General features: G+C 37.9%; 1 protein-coding gene across 2 annotated transcripts in view; it reads right to left on the reverse strand.

Annotated features, from left to right (window-relative positions):
* The window catches only part of CNTN6 (contactin 6), a 256637-nt gene that overhangs the window by 96045 nt on the left and 137929 nt on the right, over positions 1–22663 (reverse strand). For both annotated transcript variants that reach the window (XM_032458065.1, XM_032458064.1), the window contains one exon: positions 8055–8150. In XM_032458065.1, coding sequence (XP_032313956.1) covers positions 8055–8150 — 96 coding nt within the window. The remainder of the gene's footprint in view (positions 1–8054; positions 8151–22663) is intronic.

A 22663-nucleotide genomic window follows, 5' to 3' on the forward strand; every position in this document is an offset into this window, starting at 1 on the left:
TCTGAGGTTACAATTCAGGTGTCATTTTGTGGCCCCTCTGTGAACTAGTGAAAATATAAAGCTGCACGTCCTTCCTGTCACTTATTTTTCCTCCTGCCTCGCTCCCTTCCCCCCACAGGCTACCTCTTCCCATACATCCAAACAGCCAGCCTGCAGTGGGGGCTTTTATCTATTTTGTTCCATTATCAGCCACTGCCGTGCTTAATTTGTGTATTTTTTAATGGGGAAAGAAGAAAAATACCTTGCAAATTGGAAGTTTAAAATCCTTCCCATTTGGCTTTTCTTAATTAAATGTATAATTCATGAACCACTTAAGTTGAAACCATTGAATTTTTAAATATTTTCTCCACCATCTATGACATTTGTCTGTTATTAATGATTGTGATGTTTTTTCTTTATGATGATTCAGCAGGAACATTAGAACTGAATGCTAATTGGTCCTCCCTGAATCAGTCTGTATTTTCACATTGACACCATCCTCTACAATTTCATTATTATTAGAAATGGCAGATTTGCAGTAAGCAGTTGAAGACTACGTGCTGCTCTTTCAAGCATACAACAAATCCCATTTTCTCCAGAGCGTGATTATGTTTTGACATCTTTTACAGCCCTATATCGTGTACTGCAGTATTTAAAATATAGACACAAAGATATATGCAATTATACCCATTATATGGGATGTAATTTTTATTAGAGGGGAAGCATCTCCTGTGAAAGAGACCAGTACTGATCAACACTGACATTGGGAACTTCTGTTGGCCCTGTAGAAAGGATCTCAAGATTGGTAGCATGTTTCTTGAGGTAGAAAATAAATGAGCAGAATAAAGAGTCTGAAGCATAGTGCTCAGATTTAGTGGGTAAATTCCCCCCTTTGGAATATTCCAGTATGTGTGTACTTTACTGCAAACCTTGTGTAGTGCTCCAGGGTTAAATGTGGCTGGCTGTTAGCTGGTAAATCACGGTTATGTTAGCTCAGTGGTGAAAAGCTAATCCAAGAAAAATAATTTCTTTTCTGGGTTGAACTCATTGATATTTGTGGTGAGCAAGTTTATGATGCAAGCCAGAAAACTGCCCCACCTTTATAATCACTCCTATTTCAGTTCACATTTGTTTCACAATTACTGCTTGACCATCTAGTTTTTATTAGGTCCCTTTGATTTATAATACCTCCTGTTTGGAATCATGGAGATGGCTGCTTTTGTGGCCTACAAACAAACAATAAAGGTCCTCTGAGTTCTTGTGGTTGTTGGCTTCCAATGAACTCTAGGTCAGCTTCTGCACTGGCAAATCCTTCTTGGAGAAGCAATAAAAACTAAGCCAGCTTCTGGGTAAACTTCAGGGAATCCTCCAGTTCTAAGGAAGACTGGGCAAGTCATGGGAGAAAATACACAAGGACAAGACTTCCTCTTTCTTCCTCAGTTTCCGTCCTCCATGGGTGAGCTTAATATAGTGAATGTAAGAGATGGGCTACACCAGTGGTTCTCAACCAAGGATGCTTTTGCCCACGTGGGGATATTTGGCAATGTCTGGAGCCATTTTTCATTCTTGCAAGTGGAAGAAAAGTTGCTGCCAGCATCAAGTGGGTATAGGTCAAGGATGCTGCTCAACATCTTTGCAATGCACAGGACAAACCCTGTAACAAAGAATTATCTCACTCTATATTGTCAGTCGTGTTGACATTGAGAATCCCTGGGCTATTTAAATGGTAGCAGACTATAAAATGAGAGTTCTGTTTGATGTGCTGAAAAGTAAGGAAAACATTCTTCCTGGGAGTGAACAAGATTCTGAATGTGGAGAGAGGAGATGCAAACCGTGGGATCTAGAAAAATTAACTCTGGGACTCTGGTCCTGCGTGGAGTGGGAGAGCCATAGTCTTTCTGGTTCTAATAATGTGCACTAATTTTAGACAAATCAGTCCACCTCTCTCGGTGGTGTTTACATCTTCTCCAGTAGAGATCAGAACACTTGTTATCTCCTGTTATACTTTCTTTAGTAATTATTAGGTGTCTGTTGTGGCCCGATTATGCCAGACAAAATTAGTCAGTAGACTAGAAGTAGTGGTGGTTAGATAGGCTCCTTTGAACTACAGACACGTGATCTTGTCCAATTTAACATTAACCTCTTTAACATAGTTACTCAGTTTGGAAAATGGAGATGTTTTTCTAGAAAGTGTTGTAAGAGTTAAGGTATACCAAATGCTGAACTGAATGCCTGGTGTGTATTAGGCACTCCTTATCTTATCAAACCATCTACTTATGTATGGTAACTTCCAAATTTAGTTCTCCAAACCAGACTTTTCTCCCTAAACACATCAATTCAACTGACAACTCAAGAGTTTTCACTCTGCAAGCTAGACATCTGAAAGTTAACATGTCTTAAAACAAATTCTTGATTTCCCCTATCCCCAAATCTGTTCCTCCTCTATTGGCCTCATCCCAGAATGTGGCACGCCTTTCTTCCAGTTGCTTAACCCACAGGTTAATTATTATAAATTATTTCAGCTATCCCCTGTAAATATATCCTGAATATGGCTACTTATGCACCTGCCCACTGATATCATCCTGGTTCAAGGCACAATTTATCTCTAACCTGAATCGTTGTCATCACCTTTTAACTGCTAATAGCTTTGTCCCTTTATGGTCTATTTTCAAAAATAAAGTATTAAAACTGAAACTCAGAGAAAGCATGTCATTCTTGTGCTCAGTATCATACAGTGTGTTTTCCAGTGTGTCTCACTCACTGGAAAATTCAAAGACTGCAAAATATCTTCAAAGTAGTGCTGACATTTCATCTGCTCTCCTGTTTCCTCATTTTTCTTTGTCCACAAATGCCTCCCTGCTGTTCTTCCAACATGATACAGGCTTACCATGGGTCCTTTGCTCATGTTGTTCCCACTGCCCAAACTGCCTTTTCTCAATGTCTCACTCACTCCTTTAGTTCTCTTCTCAAATGTCTATGAAAGCTTCTTTTACTTTTGAATATATAAGAGCAACATCCATCACTCCTGTTCCCTTTATTTTTCTCCATGGCTTTTATTATCATCTGCTGTATTTTTAAAATCATACTTGTTTACTGTGAGGCTTGTGGAACTAAGGACATTGTTGCTTTTACTCCGCCATATTCCTAAAACTTAATAAAATGAGCAGCACTTGGTAAGTACACAGTAAATATTTGTTGAGTTAATACATAGTACAAATTCAATAATTATGGTTATTATTATTATTATTATTATTATTATTATTATTATTATTATTATTATTATTATTCCAACAGGCAACTATTGGTCCTATCTGCCTTTTACACATTTAAGCGACATTCGAGAGTCACATTGTCACTGCCAATTTGACCTGCCCACTAAGACAACACCACTGTCATTTACTCCAGAAACAGCCCAAAACAACAAACTAATTGGGAGGAAAGGGATATGAAAATTTAGCATGTTTTCTAAATGTAATTTTCCTCTTTATTATCTAACACAGTTTTCAGACTTTACTGGGAATGATTTTCAATTTTAAGTTGAATTGTCAACATTTTTATTGACACAAATACAATTGCTACGCTCAAACAACAGTGCTATCTTTCTAGTATGGACATAGATGCTCCAAACTACTGGCATAGATTCAGCTGTTCTACAAACCTAAAAGATGTATCTGAGGAGAGAATGGAACATTTCCTTTAAAATGGATTTTAAACCCATGATTTTTATGAGCTCAGGATTGAGAGTTTTATATCCAGACAATAAAGGGAAAGAATGCACTTTACTTTCCATATGATGAATCTATTATTTCACAGTGAAGGTGATTTTAATTATTTTAGACAACATGTACCATTTCTACGCTCTGTCTTTTTAAACATATTTTCATGTGAGGCCAGGCTCGCTCACTGCACTCATGAAGATCGATTGACTGCTTATTTTCATATTCATCCAATAGCTTTGGCTCCAAGGGTTTTATGTTCACTTCAGAAGTTTAGAGGAAACTCTGCCTTCAGTCCTGTTGCAGATGGCTTGTGCAGAATCTTTGTTACAAGTGGCTGAGGCTCTATGCAAAAGCTCACCCTTGCAGTGAGTGAGAGCTCAAAGTGCAGAGATCTCTCTACATCACATTTTGAAGTCCATCTCAAGGCTCAGTGCTCCCTCCCCCATTTGAATTAGTAAAATAAATATTATATTGCTTCTTTTTGTCACATAAACCTGTGTGTGGAGGAATGACCTTAAAACTCTCCAGAAACATATTGGAGGAAAAAAAAAGGTCTTCATTTAGCCTGACTACTAAATTTTAGTTCTGCCCGACACCAAGAAGCCAATTAGGAGAATTGTATTTTTCTGAGATGGGTATCCAAATTAAAAATAAGAACTATAATAGATAATGGAAGGGATTGTTAAATATAGGGTGAAGATCAGGGAAGTCATAAACTACCAATGAAAAAGTTGAGGAGAAGGAAAAGTGATGTCTAATGGGAAATGAAGTGTTTCAATCCAATGTGCATTTTAGCCTTCTCTGTGTTCCTTCCATAAAACTTGCAGTGAAACTTACATTTCTCTGAAATCTTTTTGAGTTATGTATTTTAGGATGATGAAAAAGAAGGATGAGTCTGGCTCTACTGGCATAGATTCAGTCACATTCACAGAGCTTATCTCTGGTTAGGAAATAGGATTAAGGAAGAAAATATACTTCTCTCCTTAGCATGTAGAGAATGGTTCCTGTTTTGTTTCCAAATATCACATTTCTAAGAGACACAGCAGAACGTGCCAGTTTTGTGTTCTGGCGTTATTGCCCAGGTTCCTTTTCTTCTCCACTGTGGGTACCTTTATCCTAGAATAACCTTTGTCTGTAAACATCCTTCCCAGAAGAGGAGTACATCTGCATCTGCATTTGTGGTTACTCTAAAAATTGTTTAGGAAGCATCTGCAGGAATGTCTGCTCTGGAGTCTGATCTCCTTTGGTTTATTGGAAAGGAAGGCCATCCATATAACAGCGCCTGTTCAGTTTGGTTTATGCTGATTATTCTATTTCACTGAGTTGTGACCAATCATTTGTGCGGGAAGTCCATTTACACATGTTTTTTTCTTTTGTTTTGGTCCTGGAGCTATTCTTTGCAGGGTAAGTGCATAGGATTCCACCTAGTTGATTTTTTTTTTCACTCTCTTATAGTTTTTTGTTTTTTAAAATATGAAATACACTGAAATGTATTTGATAGGCCTGCCTTGTTAAGAAAAAAAATTGCAAGTTTTTTGTGAATACACTACAGAGAAAGCATGAAGAATTTAGGATGTTCTGATAATATCAAGTTTAATAAATGATTTCTCCCCTGTTACTGAACTACTTGTGAGACTCATTGCTGCTGACTGGGTATATAGAAAAAGGCAACAGAACCAAACTGTCCAAAAAATGATGGAAGCATTTCAGACTTTCTGGTCTTCTATCACTGTGGAGTCTACAGTACTTTTCTTTATAAGGAGCTGTGTTAATATTTACAGTGAGTGTTTTTCACATATTAGATATAAAAATAGCTAGACCATGCAAACATTTTCTCCATCCTGCCCTGCTAACCCTATCTACACCAATTAATATACTTCTCGGGTGTGTCTTTCTGACTGCCGAGTGCATGAGCAAACATGGAGCCCTTGAAGAGATGGAAATAGAGGAGGGAACAGTTTTTGGAAAGTATACTATGGTTGATAGTATACTAAAATAAACCCCCTTTGACCCCTGCCCACCATCTGAGTGTGGTGTGACTTATGAATATGGTGAGACGTCTCCTTCACAATTACATTAGATTAGATGGCACAGTTAAAGTGACTTTATCTTTGGTGGAGCTTACCAAATCAGGTGAGCCCTTTATGGGATGGGATGCTTCTTGGCTAGAGAGATTTGAAGTATTAGAGGGAATTGATGCAAAGGAAATTCTCCGTTGCTGATTTTAAAGATGGAGGTGCATGTGGCAAGGAGTGTGGGCAGCTTTTATAAGATAAGAATGGCCCTTGACAGCTGGCCAGAAAGGAAATGGGGACCTTGGTCCTAGTACTGTAAGGAACTGAATTTAGCCAACCACCTGAATGCATTTAGAAGTAGATTCTTCCTCAGACTCTCCAGGAAAAAAAAAAATCCCATCTAGTTATGACCTTGATTACATATAATTACAAAGACAAATTACAGACAAATACAGAAAATTTCTGTCTCTAGAGCTGGCCCACTTTAAACCAGTGGTCTACTAATCCAGTTTATAGGTTATCTGACCTATATGTTCCTCTTCTTTCTTGAGGTCTTTCTTCACACAGTTCACCCTCACAAGAAGGTGAAGCAGGAAAAAGAAGAATAAGGAATTGTTTTAATGAGCCAATTAAAGACAATCTAAGGGCTGCCTTTTAAAAATACATAACATTCATTTGCAAATATTTTTACTCTACACTACATTTCTGTTTTTCCTATTTAGAGTAAACAAAGTGGAAAATAATCTTCACTTCTGTCAAGTCTCTTTGACCAATGCCAGAGCATAAAATGACACAGCCTGACAGCAAAAACAAATATGATTTGCATATCTTGTCATCTTAGATTATGGTCCTGAAAAATAATTTTCTTATGGTTAAAAAAACAAGCACCATCAAATTTTTGTGTGCTCTGGAATAATATTTTATCTCAGATAGTGTTGAAAGCATTGTAACTCTTCCCTAATATTTCAAGTGAGCATAATGACATACCACTCTGTAATAATAGTGAATAAAAATATTGTTAACTTCTAATTAGTTTTTTTTCTTTTTGTGTCAGCATTTCACAAGATTGTATAAAAATGAAAGTAATGGAAGAAATATTTTCAAGATTTTGAAGGATCATAAATAAGGTTTGGTTTAATATTAGAAGAAGAGTTGCTTGCATTTTATTTTAAATATTTGTTTTATCTGTTTCCAAAAATTCTCCCATTCCAGAGTGCAAATCAACTGTAGCAGAGGCAGTGGTGATTAAGAGCTTCTTAGGGTCTGGGAGCCAGACTGCCTGGACTTGACCATCGGCTTCCCTGCCTACCAGCTGCATGACCTTGGAGCATTACTTAACCTCTCTGTACCTCAGTGTTCTCATCTGTAAAACAGTAAGCATTATAGTATCTCCCTCATACTGTTGTTGTATAGATTTAAAAAGTTAAGAGTGTTTAGATCTGTACTATGCAAGTACTTGCCATTATTATTAAGCTAGCTGTAATATAGTCAGTATGATATTGGATTGTACTAAATAAAATGACTTTGTGGATATTTTATACTGACTCCTTCAGGTTCACTGTTGGTTGAGAAACTACCAAACTATACCAAACTGTATGGAATTAGAGAAAATGCAACCCCAAGTGGTTAAGAATCAGTGGGTGGTTTAGATCTCTGGCAATAGGCTAATTCACTGGCCCATCTCCAGATTCTACCAAAGTGGAGAATTGCATTTACTGGTTGATTTTCACCATTGCTAGGGGATATTTTGATTCAGTGCCGTCCAAGGTTTTCTTCCAATTAAGGGGTAACTTCCCTCTTCTAATAATTAATATGAAGTTGCCAAACAGAGTGCTGGAATTTACTTCTCCATAGAGCCCGATAATAAAAATAAAATAACAATCTTAGCTTTATTTTTTAAATAAAATATTAGCCATTACATTAATCAGTTTACATTCATTAGCTCATTTAACATTCACAACAATAGTACGATATAGGTATCAGTGTCTCTATTTTACAGGTGAGGAAACCAAGCTTAAAAGGTTAAAAAAATTGTCCCTTGTATTTCAAGGTGACAAGCACCAGATTATGACTGTTTGACTACAAAGTCCCATTGCTCTCACATGTGTATAGTGTCATGCTGCACCTCTTTAAGGACATATCTGTTGAATGGCTGATTGAAGAAGTATTTTTAAAAGAAAATATTTGGATTAAGACGGTTTGGATACAACAGGATAACCAGAAGAACTTTCATTGTCCCTTAGATTTGAAGAAGGGCTACCATTGGCTTTAAGTCCTGATGTGCCTACTTTATTCTTCCAGTGATCCATTAATGGTGTGACCCAAAGTAGCCCCATCATACCTCCAAAGTGTGGCGGTGGGCCACAAAGAAGCACCACACCTTGACCTTCTCGGACGGACACTGTGCTTCTTGTTTTAGTTTCAAAGTCTTCAATATCTTGAACAACAAAGAAAAGCAGGTTACAAACTAGTTATTTTGCAGGAAAAAAAAATTTTGAGAAGTTTCAACTTACTGTTAACAGTAATGAACTCTCACGCTTGTCTGACCAGAAGATTTAGTTGATTATCAATTGATATACACTGATTATATGTCTCAAGATTTTGTCTTTCTTTCCTTCTGTCAGTTTAATACAATTAAACAGAGTATATGATAAAGACATTTGTTAACATAACTCATTTTCTGTTTACTTTTATTCTCCCAGGCAGCCTGTAGGCCAACAGGAAATTTTTTAAACTCAGCATATATTTACTTTTCCTGCCCAAAGAAGGTGCAATTTTTAAAAGGTATGTAGCAAATTTTCTACAGTCTTTAGTATCTTAGATTAATGGTAACCATTTTGATGTGTGGATGAAGTCTGTGAGAATTTAGCATGGAATATTGTGAGGGAAAGGGCTTTAGGTGGCTGAACCAATGAGAAGAAAGGTATATTTTCTAATTACTCTTGATCTGCTCCTTCACAAAGCAACTTCATGGTCTTATTTGGAATGTTGTCACTTCCCACAATACAAAAGAATCTTAGACATTCAGTGTTGGAAGAGATTTTGCTAGCTATCTTGTTAACCCTTCCATCTGAGCTATAAATCTTTCAACATTCCTGGAAAAGAGTCACCCAGCCTCCAGGAAGGGCTAAATTGTGTAACTTCTCTGAACCTTAGTTTCTTCACCCATAAAATTCCTTTATTTATTCTTTCAGTAATTTAACAAATTTATATCGGATCTCTACTAAAAATTAGGAAGCGTATTAAGGGCAGAAGATATATTGGTAAATAAAGCTGTCATGTACTTTGCCCTTATTGTGCTTACAATATATTTAATAGGAAAGGTAGAAGATTAACGGAGGGGAAATGTGTGTGTGTATACACACACATATATAATTTATATATGTATATAAAAAATATATATATATAAAATTTTCACATTGTGCTAAGTGTTGTGGGGTGGAGACTGCTAGTTGTCTTCCAAAATCTACTTTCCTTTCCATAGTAATAGATTTATAAAACAAATACTATATCTTTTCTAACCAGAGGATACATTTCCCAGACATATTTGCAGCTAAATATGGTAAACAGAAACTTCTTACCTATTTTGAAACTTCCACCTATTATGTTTGAGAGGAAATATCCAAACAAAAGTTGATGTTCTCCACATACTAACCTACCCTTACCACCATCTAGATTGCCAAGGACATGAGAGGTCTTATTGGAGATAAAAGACCATTAGCCTCAGTATTTGAATGACTGCTGGAGCAGAACCACAGCTGATATTGAACACCCACTTTGGACTACTATATTAGATATAAGTAAATGTCTATGTTGTTTGAGTCATTTTGGGGGTCTCTTTGTTACAAGTTTAACTTTTTACCCTAACTAAGATATCCTGTGAAGGAAAAAAACAGTGCAGATCTGATGGATGAGAGAAAAAGATAGCCATTCAATGATGATATGCAACAGGGAAAGAATCCCTTGCAGAAAGAAAAGCAGGACTGAAAACCTAGATGTGAAAAATGGCAGGAGAGTTTCACGATATTGAAAGGAAGCACATATTGGGCAAGGTTTTATGAGACTGCAGTAGTAATGAGGACATTATGAGCTATTATATTACATTCAGATCATAGTAAAAATACAAAGGGAGTACATGGAAACAACTTAATAATATATCAATGCAAAAGTTGACTAATATCTGGAATATTCATAAATGGCATGCCATCAGTGATTACAGAAAATGTACTAAATTAAGGGGAATACAGTATAGCTCAGTGGTGGAGCAGATGCTTAGCATACATAAGGTCCTGGGTTCAATCTCCAGGACCTTCATTTAAAAATAAGTAAATAAATAAGTAAAACTAATTACCTCCTCCTCTAAAAAAAAATAATTAAAAAATATACTAAATCTAAAAAATGGACCTAGAAAGTTATTGGAAAGGAAGTCATACAGTTAAGTTAAAAAAAATGCTTAATATGATAATAACTCATTATGGAAGTAAAAAGTAAAACCTAAATATGAGCATCTCTTTAAATTGGTGTGGAGAAAATTATAGAGTGATTTTTTTTTCACATTGGTTATCTCAGTGGACTGAATGGTAGATGTAGAAGTGGAGATTATTACATTTTTTACTGACACCTCTCTTTACCTTTTAAAATACTATAAAAATTATGAATTGGGTGTGCTTTTTTAAGGTTTGCTTAATTTTAATTAGTGTACTGTGCTATAATTGCAGTAAATTATTGGTGTGAATTAGAGGAATTAAAGAGTTATATTTTGGATATCTTAAATATGTATTATCCATGAACTATCTAAGTGGCAGTATCATGTAAGCTATGAAATATCCCTGCACTCAGAGAAGAGGCAAGGTTCAGATTTACAAGAGTAGAATTTGTCACCATACAAATAGAATTCAAAGCCATGGGAATGGATGTAATCCACATAGGATGACTCAAATTTTTGGTATAAGCGATTTGTAAATAGTCATCTAGGATTAAAGCCTGAAAATCGTCAATATTTACAGTTAGAATAGAAGACTATGGGGAAAGAAAGAGAAGGGAGGGAGGGAGGAAGAGAGACAGAGAAATACAAAGAATGTAGAAAGCAGCATCTAAGACATGGGATAAGATGTGGACAGAGAATTTTACTGGATTAGACAATATGAAAGTCACATGTGATCTTGATAAGAGAAGTTTCACTGGAGTTACAGGGATGAAGCCAAAGTGATCTGAGGAGTAAATAATAGATAGTGGATTAGGTCATGGAGATCACAGGCATGTAAACTCTTTATAGTTGGCTATGAATGGGAGGTAAAATTTAGGGAGAACAGGAGAGGGTTTGGAGAGTGAGGGAACTAAAATGATGTAAATGATCAAGTAAAGAAAGAGGTTGTTGATTTAGGACACAAATTAGGGTGAAGTCTGTGAAAAGCCAGCAGAGTGGTAGCCAGAGCCCTCATAGAAGGACTGACCTCAGTAAGACAGCAAAAGTCAAGACAAAGGTATATGTGCTGATAGACAAAGACTGCAGAGCTGTGAGTTGGTTACATGGCAAAGTTTTTGGTAGTCGTTTCAAATTTCTCAGTGAAACTGATAGGAGAGTGCTGGGTGGATCATTTGTAGAGGTAGAATATGCAATGAACATACCTACTTAGCAGCATTGTCATAGGGGTTCACTAACATAATGAGTTTAAAGTATGTAGCATACAGCCTGGAATACAGTAGGTCCTCTTGTTATGTGGTAATTACTATGATTATGACATACCAAGCAATTAGGGCATACCGTTACATTTTCCTCTGACCAATTCAACGTTCATATACACTAATGTACAAATACAAGTTGAAATAACACACTTCTAATAAAATAATTTCTAGATGGATGATTCAATTTATAGATTCAAAACATCCACATTGTTTATCTCTCCAAATAATAGTATTTCCCTTTCTTTTACACATTGCTTACTGCTCATGAAAAGTAAAAGAGTTCAGTAAAATAAATGCACTAGATCCAACACATAAGTTAAATAACTCAGACACACACACACGTGCACACACACACTCTCTCTCTCTCTACTTTTAATAATGAAAATATTTGTCCAAGATAGACTCTACTTACTCCCAACTAAACCCCTTCCCCTTCCTCTTTAGTGGTCATTAGCTTTATACCTGCTTAGGATCTGGAGCACCTTATGTATTTCTTCTAGAGGATTTTTAACCAAATATGCCCCTTTTCCTCTTTAGCCATAAGGAGAGATCAAATCAGCCTGGCACCGTTGATGTAAACTATTGCCGTGTCTTGAGTTTGCACCATTGTACACGTGACTCAATAAGAATCACACTAACAAACTGTATTTAAAACTAAAAATCAATATAGAACTCATTGTTTCTATTTCTAGCAGTAATAACAGGTGAGCAGCTTAAGGGTTTTTTCCCCTTACTGTTATTATTGAAAGGTCCCATTAAATTGTCATGACTTTTTAATGGTCACAAAAACAAAAACTGTAGCAAAGGAGTAGTGAGAAATTGAATGATTCTATGAAATTAACAAGCTTTTTATTAAATTCTCTCAGTGTCACATTGTCAGTGTTCCATGCTCACAGTAACATCAATCATGTTTTCAGTATTAATCAGAAGCCATTATAACACACTGTTGATAAGGCCATGGATCCTTTAATATATTCTGTGTTCACTTCCACTTAAATAGCATCTGCCTGTAACGTAATTTCTCCATGCCTTTTATGATTACAATGGGGTTTCTATTAGCTGACATGAAAGGAAATCAACTTTTTTCAAAAGTCGCACAAGCTCTATTAGCAATCAAAACATAGTCATTTGAAAATAGTACTGGCTCACAGGTTTTAATTAATAATTCAGATGTTAAAACTGTTTAATAGCACATAGAAGATAGAGAAGATATAATTTTGCCTTATTTAAATTAGATGCCATCTTTGTGAATCTACTTTGAACAAGATCTGTTTCAAGTATTCAACCTGTATTTGAACAGGTACCTCTCTGCTAGCCAGAAACCTGATATAATGGATTATTTTAAAGCAAAATTCACTGAATTAGGTAGACATACAAGCATCCAATGACATTTTCTTTGCTCTGTAATGCCTTTAAAGACTCTAGATTTATTCTTCTATAAGGAGAGGCCAGAGAGAACCGCTCTTTTCTATTTTTGTCCTATCCATTTTTGCTTAAGAGAAACATAGCTTGGCGTGAGATTGTTCCCTGAGACGGTCTCAAATTCTATAATATTTGGAGAAATTCCCGCAAACCACAAAGGTGACCTGCCCAGGCTGTCCTTGTGCTCAAGGTACAAGTCCTGCTGTGCTGGTTGCTATTAAAGACCCCAATTGTCGAGGTTGCTCTCATTAAGCCATTCTGATGACCAGGAATTATCGGATCCTGTGGTTTTATTGCTGGTTTTGGAGGAAGCATTTGGCAGGAGCATAAGCAAAAATGCAGTCACAAACAAGGCTCTGTTCCAAAGGCCAGCGGGAAATGCCTGAGAATGGCCCATAAAATGAGCTTTAAAGAATTACTGGGCCATATGCTCTCTCCTGGAGCAACCAAGGTACAGTGGAGGGACAAGGGCCACCAAAATGTACTTAAAATTAAGTCCAAGCAATGCTAAGTATTGCAATGCCTAATTGTAAGGAGAATACATCTTTGCAGCTGCCACGTGTAGGAATGAATCTCAGCCCAATTAAAGCGAGAAAACTGTGTAGTTGCTGCCAAGGCCTGAGGATCACAATCAGAGGATGTGCTTGGCGGTGCCAACCCGTCACAGAAGGAGACCAGTGGTTTGCCAACTCTCATAAGCTGGGAAGAAGACTGTGGGTATCCAGAGTTTATTGACCCTGACCAAGAGAACAGCACCTGAAAAGGCAGGGATGGGAAAAAATATTCACCAGGAAAACGTCCATGCTTCAAGTAGGACATAATGTAGTTGAGTTGTTCACATATAAGTCATACTATTAACTGAATCTTTCCTCATTTGCTAGTATGCATTATTTTATTTTAATGTTAAATATTCTTTTTCTTTTTCATATATCAAGAATAACCATTATGTGCCAGACACACAGTGAAGCAGTTTCATTGAATCCTCATCATCAGTGACCCTGGAATGTAGGTATCAACGTCACATTCATTTAACAAAGGAGGGTACTGAGATGCATAGAGGATCAGCAACTGACTGAAGAAGAACTGAAAAGGAGATAGTCTGGTTCCAGGGCTCACACTGTCAAACATGATGCTATTCCTAGATGTTAACTGGGATCTCCCTGCCACTTACAACGTATAAAATTGGCATAAACTGCCACTCTATGTTCAAACAAACACATACAAAAGCTCAACGCCTTTCCAAAGAGTTCTACAAATTCCTAAGTTGGTGTGGGAGTGCTGTAGGTTTTAGAAATAGCTTCCTTTCTGATATCGTCACACCTCTGGATCCTTTTTTTCCCCCCTCTCCAGGTGTAGTTCTTGATTTATCTCCACCCTTTTGTCCCTGCAGACAAGGAACTCAGCCACTTATCTTCACCTACATACCCCTCCTACACACACACACAAATATGAAGCACCACCAATACCATACTTTGTGCCTGTAGTCAATCTTAGGGATTTAATAAGATGTGACCCAAATACCTTAAAATCAGATATTAGATATTTAATTCTTAAATGACCTTTAGCCCTTCTCTTCTGTTGCTTTTATCTGTTCTCTTTCTTCTACAACAACCTCACTACAGTCTTCTCTTTGAAGAGTGAGGGAAACCAAAATCTTCCCACTTTCCTCTGCACAGAAGTTTACCGCCCTCCAGCTCCTACTACCACACTAAGAAATTGATGGATCTGCCCTCGTTCACACAGCTTGTAATTAAAGGAAATAAAATATAATTCTTCATATCATAGCTCTAGAGGGCATTTGCTTAACCACTAGGCTTAACTGCCTAACTAGTGCTTCACCCAAGATAGAGACCATATGATCTGCCCCCAGACCCAAGATGATGCTCATTTTCTCTTTCCTCACCTCAAAAGCAATTTAATTTATGTGTTTCTTTGAGGACATTAAATCTGATTTTAAATTCTATAAGATTTCTTTCACCCTGCTCCTGGCTTTCCACCAGTCAAATACTATTTTCCCCCTTTGCAGATCCTTTTGAAGAAGTCTCAGCGTTGAAAGCTTTTGCTAGAGTAAACAGGACTGAGGATACTTGCTCACCTTCGGGATGCAGTTCCCACATTGCAGGTACGTGCTTTGTTTTGGCCTACGGCAAAAATGTCTTGCTGGGTGAGGAGAAGCTGATACCCTGCCCAGTGAAAGGGAAATGGTAAAAGATACAAAGGATAATTCTGTAGTTTTGCATTAGTCTTGCAGAATTCCCAGATAAAGTATATGTAACTTTTGAAATTAAAACACTCTTCATGCATCTCAAGATATTATAGTGAGGTAATTCTGAATTCATATCTCCATCAGTTTTCCCCTTCAAAGAGGATGACTCATGGAGAATGCCAAAATTGTTCATGTTACTGTTCTGTATTTCTTGGGTGGTTTTGAATAAGCTGAAGTTCTTGGTGTTGTAATTAATTTTCCCAGGCCTTTATTAAGTGTCATACAAAAATAACTCTACTTAGACCAGTTTCATTTTCCACCATCATTTTCAAGATGCTATATATTTAGTTACAGAGTTTGTGACATTATTATGCTTCCTGTCACAACTCAATAACATAACATGACATAACCTAATAAAGCACAATGCTATTGTCAAACTCTGTAAAAGAGGCAATAGCTAAGTCTTGATATTAGACATAAATTTGAAGTGGTAATATGCAAGCAGGAAGTAAAGAGGTATTTTTTTTTAACATTTTTTATTGATTTATAATCGTTTTACAATGTTGTGTCAAATTCCAGTGTTCAGCACAATTTTTCAGTTATTCATGGACATATACACACTCATTGTCACATTTTTTTCTCTGTGAGTTATCATAACATTTTGTGTATATTTCCCTGTGCTGTACAGTGTAGTCTATTCTACAATTTTGAAATCCCAGTCTGTCCCTTCCCACCCTCCACTCTCCTGGTAACCACAAGTCTGTATTCTCTGTGAGTCTATTTCTGTCCTTTATTTACGCTTTGTTTTTGTTTGTTTGTTTGTTTTTGTTTTTGTTTTTTAGATTCCACATATGAGCGATCTCATATGGTATTTTTCTTTCTCTTTCTGGCTTACTTCACTTAGAATGACATTCTCCAGGAGCATCCATGTTGCTGCAAACGGCATTATGTTGTCGGTTTTTATGGCTGAGTAGTATTCCATTGTATAAATGTACCACCTCTTCTTTATCCAGTCACCTGTTGATGGACATTTAGGCTGTTTCCATGTTTTGGCTATTGTAAATAGTGCTGCTATGAACATTGGGGTGCAGGTGTCATCCTGAAGTAGATTTCCTTCTGGATACAAGCCCAGGAGTGGGATTCCTGGGTCATATGGTAAGTCTATTCCTAGTCTTTTGAGGAATCTCCACACTGTTTTCCATAGTGGCTGCACCAAACTGCATTCCCACCAGCAGTGTAGGAGGGTTCCCCTTTCTCCACAGCCTCTCCAGCATTTGTCATTTGTGGATTTTTGAATGACGGCCATTCTGACTGGTGTGAGGTGATACCTCATTGTAGTTTTGATTTGCATTTCTCTGATAATTAGTGATATTGAGCATTTTTTCATGTGCTTTTTGATCATCTGTATGTCTTCCTTGGAGAATTTCTTGTTTAGGTCTTCTGCCCATTTTTGGATTGGGTTGTTTATTTTTTTCTGATTGAGCTGCTTATATATTCTGGAGATCAAGCCTTTGTCGGTTTCACTTGCAAAAATTTTCTCCCATTCCGTAGGTTTTCTTCTTGTTTTATTTCTGGTTTCCTTTGCTGTGCAGAAGCTTGTAAGTTTCATTAGGTCCCATTTGTTTATTCTTGCTTTTATTTCTTCTAGGAGAAAATTTTTTAAATGTATGTCAGATAATGTTTTTCCTATATTTTCCTCTAGGAGGTTTATTGTATCTTGTCTTATGTTTAAGTCTTTCATCCATTTTGAGTTGATTTTTGTATATGGTGTAAGGGAGTGTTCTAGCTTCATTGTTTTACATGCTGCTGTCCAGTTTTCCCAACACCATTTGCTGAAGAGACTGTCTTTATTCCAATGTATATTCTTGCCTCCTTTGTCAAAGATGAGTTGACCAAAAGTTTGTGGGTTCATTTCTGGGCTCTCTATTCTGTTCCATTGGTCTATATGTCTGTTTTTGTACCAATACCATGCTGTCTTGATGACTGTAGCTCTATACTACTGTCTGAAGTCTGGGAGAGTTATTCCTCCAGCCTCTTTCTTTCTCTTCAGTAATGCTTTGGCAATTCTAGGTCTTTGATGGTTCCACATGAATTTTATTATGATTTTTTCTAGTTCTGTGAAATATGTCCTGGGTAATTGGATAGGGATTGCATTAAATCTGTAGATTGCCTTGGGCAGTGTGACCATTTTAACAATATTGATTCTTCCAATCCAAGAGCATGGAATATCTTTCCATTTTTTAAAGTCTTCTTTAATTTCCTTCATCAACGGTTTATAGTTTTCTGTGTATAATTCTTTCACCTCCTTGGTTAGATTTATTCCCAGATATTTTTTTGCTTTGGGTGCTATTTTAAAGGGGATTGTTTCTTTACTTTCTTCTTCTGTTGATTTATCGTTAGTGTAAAGAAATGCAACTGATTTTTGAACGTTAATTTTGTAACCTGCTACCTTGCTGAATTCTTCAATCAGCTCTAGTAGCTTTTGTGTGGACCTTTTAGGGTTTTCTACATATAGTAACATGTCATCAGCATATAATGACACTTTTACCTCTTCTTTTCCAATTTGGATCCCTTTTATTTCTTTCTCTTGCCTGACTGCTGTGGCTAGGACTTCCAGGACTATGTTGAATAGGAGTGGTGATAGTGGGCATCCTTGTCTTGTCCCAGATTTTAGTGGGAAGCTTTTGAGTTTTTCACCTTTGAGTACTATGCTGGCTGTAGGTTTGTCATATATAGCTTTTATTATGTTGAGATATGTTCCCTCTATACCCACTTTGGTGAGAGTTTTTATCATAAATGGGTGTTGAATTTTATCAAATGCTTTTTCTGCATCGATGGAGATGATCATGTGGTTTTTGTCCTTTCTCTTGTTGATGTGATGTATTACACTGATTGATTTGCATATGTTGAACCAGCCTTGTGTCCCTGGGATGAACCCCACTTGGTCATGATGTATAATCTTTTATATGTGTTGTTGGATTCTATTTGCTAAAATTTTGGTGAGGATTTTGGCGTCTATGTTCATCAGTGATATTGGCCTATAATTCTCTTTCTTTGTAGTGTCTTTGACTGGTTTTGGTATCAGGGTGATGGTGGCTTCATAGAATGAGTTTGGGAGTATTCCCTCCTTTTCAATCGTCTGGAAGAGTTTGAGAAGGACTGGTATGAGTTCTTCTTTGTATGTTTGGTAGAATTCCCCGGTGAAGCCGTCCGGTCCTGGACTTTTATTTGTAGGGAGGTTTTTAATTGCTATTTCTATTTCCTTTCTAGTGATCAGATTGTTCAAGTGTTCAGATTCTTCTTGATTCAGTTTTGGTGGACAGTATGTTTCCAGTAACTTGTCCATCTCCTCTAGGTTATCCAGTTTGGTTCCATACAGTTTTTCATAATATTCTCGTATGATATTCTGTATTTCTATTTTGTTTGTTGTAATTTCTCCATTTTCCTTTCTTATTTTGCTAATTTGTGCTCTCTCTTTTTTCTTCTTTGTGAGTTTGGCCAGAGGTTTGTCGATTTTATCTACTTTTTCAAAAAACCAGCTTTTGGTTTGGTTGATTTTTTCTATGGTCTTGTTAATCTCTATTGTATTTAATTCCTCTCTGATCTTTATTATTTCCTTCCTTCTGCTGCTTTTTGGGGCTTTTTGTTCTTCTTTTTCTAATTCATTCAGGTGGTGGGTTAAATTGTTTATTTGAGATTGTTCTTCTTTTTTGAGGAAGGCCTGTATCGCTATAAACTTCCCTCTTAGCACTGCCTTTGCTGTGTCCCATAGGTTTTGAGTGGTTGTGCTTTCATTATCATTTGTCTCAAGGTATTTTTTAATTTCAGCTTTGATTTCCTCATTGATCCATTGTTTTTTCAATAACATATTGTTTAATCTCCATGCTTTCCTTTTTTTCTCCTTTGTTTCTCTATTGTTGATTTCCAGTTTCATGGCATTGTGGTCAGTAAAGATGCTTGAGATAATTTCTATCTTCTTAAAATTGTTGAGGTTTCTTTTGTGCCCAAGTACATGATCAATCCTGGAAAATGTTCCATGTGCACTTGAAAAGAATGTATATCCTATTTTTGGGGGGTGTAATGCTCTGAAAATATCCACCAAATCTAGTTTTTCTATTGTAGTATTTAATTTCTCTGTTGCCTTGCTTATTTTCTGTCTGGAAGATCTGTCTAGTGATGTTAATGCAGTGTTAAAATCTCCAACTATGATTGTATTCCCATCAATATCCCCCTTTATCTCTGTTAGTAATTCTTGTATGTACTTAGGTGCTCCTATATTGGGTGCATATATATTAACGAGTGTAATATCCTCATCTTGTATCACTCCTTTAATCATTATAAAATGTCCTTCTTTATCTTTCTTTATGGCCTTTGTTTTAAAGTCTATTTTGTCTGAAATCAGTACTGCAACACCTGCTTTTTTGGCTTTTCCATTTGCATGGAATATCCTTTTCCATCCTTTTACTCTCAATCTATATGTGTCCTTCTCCCTAAAGTGGGTCTCTTGTATGCAGCATATTGAAGGTTCTTGCTTTATTATCCAGTCTGCCACTCTGTGTCTTTTGACTGGAGCATTTAGTCCATTAACATTTACAGTAATTAATGATAGATGTGTGTTTATTGCCATTTTGAACTTATCTTTGCAGTTGAATTGGTATATCCTCTTTGTTCCTTTCTTCTTCCTTTTGTGGTTTGGTAATTTTCCTTTGTATTTTCATGGATTTTATTTAATTTTTGTGACTCCTTTGTAAATTTTTGGCTTGTGGTTACCCTTTTTTGTAAATCTGTCAACCCATTACTGTAACTGTTTTTATTAAACTGATAGTAACATGATCTCAAACCCATCCTACTGTTAAAAAAATTTTAAAAAGAAAGAAAAAAATATTCTATATTTTCCTGCCTCCCTCTCCCACTCTCAGTGATTTGTATGTCTTCTTTTATAATTTCATGTTTACTTTATTTGTAATTCATGAGTTATCACCTTTCCAATTGTGTGTTTCTCATTTCTGTAGCATCCTGCTGCTTTTCTATTTAGAATAGCCCTTTCAATATTTCTTTTAGCATGGGTTTAACGTGTTGCTAAACTCCTGCAGCTTTTTTTTTTGTCTGTGAAACTCTTTATTTCTCCTTCTATCCTCAAGGATAGCCTTGCTGGATAAAGGATCCTAGGCTGCATCTTTTTTTCATTCAGAGCTTTGAATATATCTTGCCACTCCCTTCTGGCCTGTAGTGTTTGTGTAGAGAAATCAGCTGAGAGCCTTATGGGGGTTCCCTTGTAACTTACTCTTTGCTTTTCTCTTGCTGCCTTTAGAATCCTTTCTTTATCCTTGACTCTGGCCATCTTGATTATGATATGTCTTGGTGTGGGTCTATTTGGGCTCTTCCTGTTTGGGACCCTCTGAGCTTCCTGTACTTGGATATCTGATTCCTTCTTGAAGTTTGGGAAGTTTTCAGTCATGATTTCTTCAGAAACCTTTTCAATCCCCTTTGATCTTTCTTCTCCTTCTGGGACCCCTATTATGTGAAGATTGGGACACTTTATGTTATCCCATAGGTCCCTTATGCTATTTTCATTATTTTTTATTTGCTTCTCTTGTAGTTCTTCTGAATGGGTGCTTTCTATTGTCCTGTCTTCTAGATCACTAATTCGTTCCTCTGCATTATCTAGTCGGCTTTGCACAGCTATTAGATCATTCCTCATCTCTGTCAATGAGTTTACCCATTCTACTTGGCTCTTCTTTATAGCTTCAATTTCATTTTTGACATATTTTATATCTCTAAACACTATCTCTTTTAATTCCTTCAGCAATTCGATCACTCCTTTTTTGAAATCTTGATCTAGTAGGCTATCGATGCCTATTTCGTTGATCTTTCTTTCAGGGGATTTCTCTTGTTCTTTTAATTGGGAAAGGTTTTTCTGCTTCTTCATCTTGCTCATACCTCTTTGGCACTGTGGTTTATGGAGTATCAGTTGTTTATTTTGGTCCTTAAGGATTTTATCTATCTGATGCCTATTTAGGAATAGAACTTAGGAAAAAAAGAAAAAAAAAATAAGAGAGAGAAAGAATTTTAAAAGAAGGGAGAAAGAGGGTTTGAAAACAGTGTATAATGAATAATAGAAGAGTGAGTTGAAGCAGACTATTAATCGGGTTGAGACGTCCTTTTAAAACCTTTACAAAAAAAATGGGGGGGGGAGATGAATAGATGTATTTGAAACCTGTGTCTAATCAATAGCAGGACATCAAAACCCAAGAGAAGTAGAAATGAATTAAGAAGTAAAGATTAAGAGAGTAATAGAAAATCGAACAGGTAAAAACATATTTAAAAAAAAAGGGGGGGGGGGGTTTGTCGGTGTTCTCCTGGAGTCTGTGTGCTTTTAATGTGAAGTCTTTCTGTCTTCGTCCTGTTTTGGAAGCTCAGCTTGCTGTTTTCAGAGGCCCTCCGTTGGCGCCCTCTTCTGTGCTGCTCCCAGCACCTGTCCGCAAGCAGATCGCGCCTCCTCCTAACACTGGGTCAGGTGCAGCTCTCTGCTGTGGGCGGGCAAGTCGCTGCCCCTCCGGATGCCACAGTCAGATGTTGCAGACTGGCCGGGTAGGAGGGCGGGTCGTGCCCCCTCCCAGCACCTCGGTCAGGGGCTGTGTTCCTGCCCCAAAGGCAGGGGGGCCGCTCTCGCTCTCCCTGCACCGCCGCCGCCGGTAGCTCCGCTGCTCTGTGCGGCTGCGTGCTCCGCCCTGGTTGGCGCTCCGCGGGTGGGCTCGGGGAAGACCGAGGGACAGCCCTGTCCCTGCTCCGAGCCAAAACCCAGCTCCTTGTTTGTCTTTGTGGAGCAAGTTCTCTGAGGGATCAGGATGGAAGGATCCTATCTGCCCCGGGCTGCAGGCCAGTCTCAGTCTGGCCTTTGCAGCTGCTAAGCCCTTCGGTGCGGATGCAGGTTTCGCCCCCGCCCCCGCCTGGGTGTTCAGCGGGGAGGATATGGCGGCTGTGCCTGAGCCCCGCCTCTCTTTCCCCGAAAACTTTCCGCGGGTTTTCAGAGATGGGGGTGTGCACCCTTCCCCCGAGAGCACATCAACCTTGCAGTTTTATGGAGGGCCCAGGTTGTTCTGCCCTGTGCACCCACAGCCACGGCGCGCAGTCCCTTGCGTTCCCCTGGGGCTGCCTCCGTGCAGCCACTTTCGTCCTCTGCCCGGCTTGGGCAGCCTGGCCCTGCCCGCCGCTGCCGGCCCGCGTCTCAGGCTGGGTGTCGGGGGGACACTCTGTGCCCGTTTAACTTAGTTCTGTTAGTCAAGGGCTGCTCTGTACAGATCCAAGCCTCGGAGGCTCCCCCTCCGTCCCGCTGGCCTCTCAGTTGGAGAGGGGAGACCCAGCGAGCGCGCGCCAGTCCTCCTTTGCCGCTCCCTCCCCGCGGGACCCGTCCCGCGCTGCTTTGCCTTTTCTTTCTTTTTTCCTTTTCTCCTACCAGATTTTTGGCGTCTTTATCTTTTGAAGAGGGCGATGTTCTGTCGGAGTTCCACAGGTGCTCTGGTTGGCTGAGTGGGTCTGTAGATGTGGGTCTTGGTGTATTTGTGGGAGAGGGTGACCTGCTAGCGTCCTTCTACTCCGCCATCTTCTCCGTATTTTTTGTAAAGAGGTATTTTAAG

The sequence above is a fragment of the Camelus ferus genome, chromosome 17 (genome assembly GCF_009834535.1).
Source record: "Camelus ferus isolate YT-003-E chromosome 17, BCGSAC_Cfer_1.0, whole genome shotgun sequence".
In the NCBI taxonomy this organism is placed as follows: domain Eukaryota; kingdom Metazoa; phylum Chordata; class Mammalia; order Artiodactyla; family Camelidae; genus Camelus; species Camelus ferus.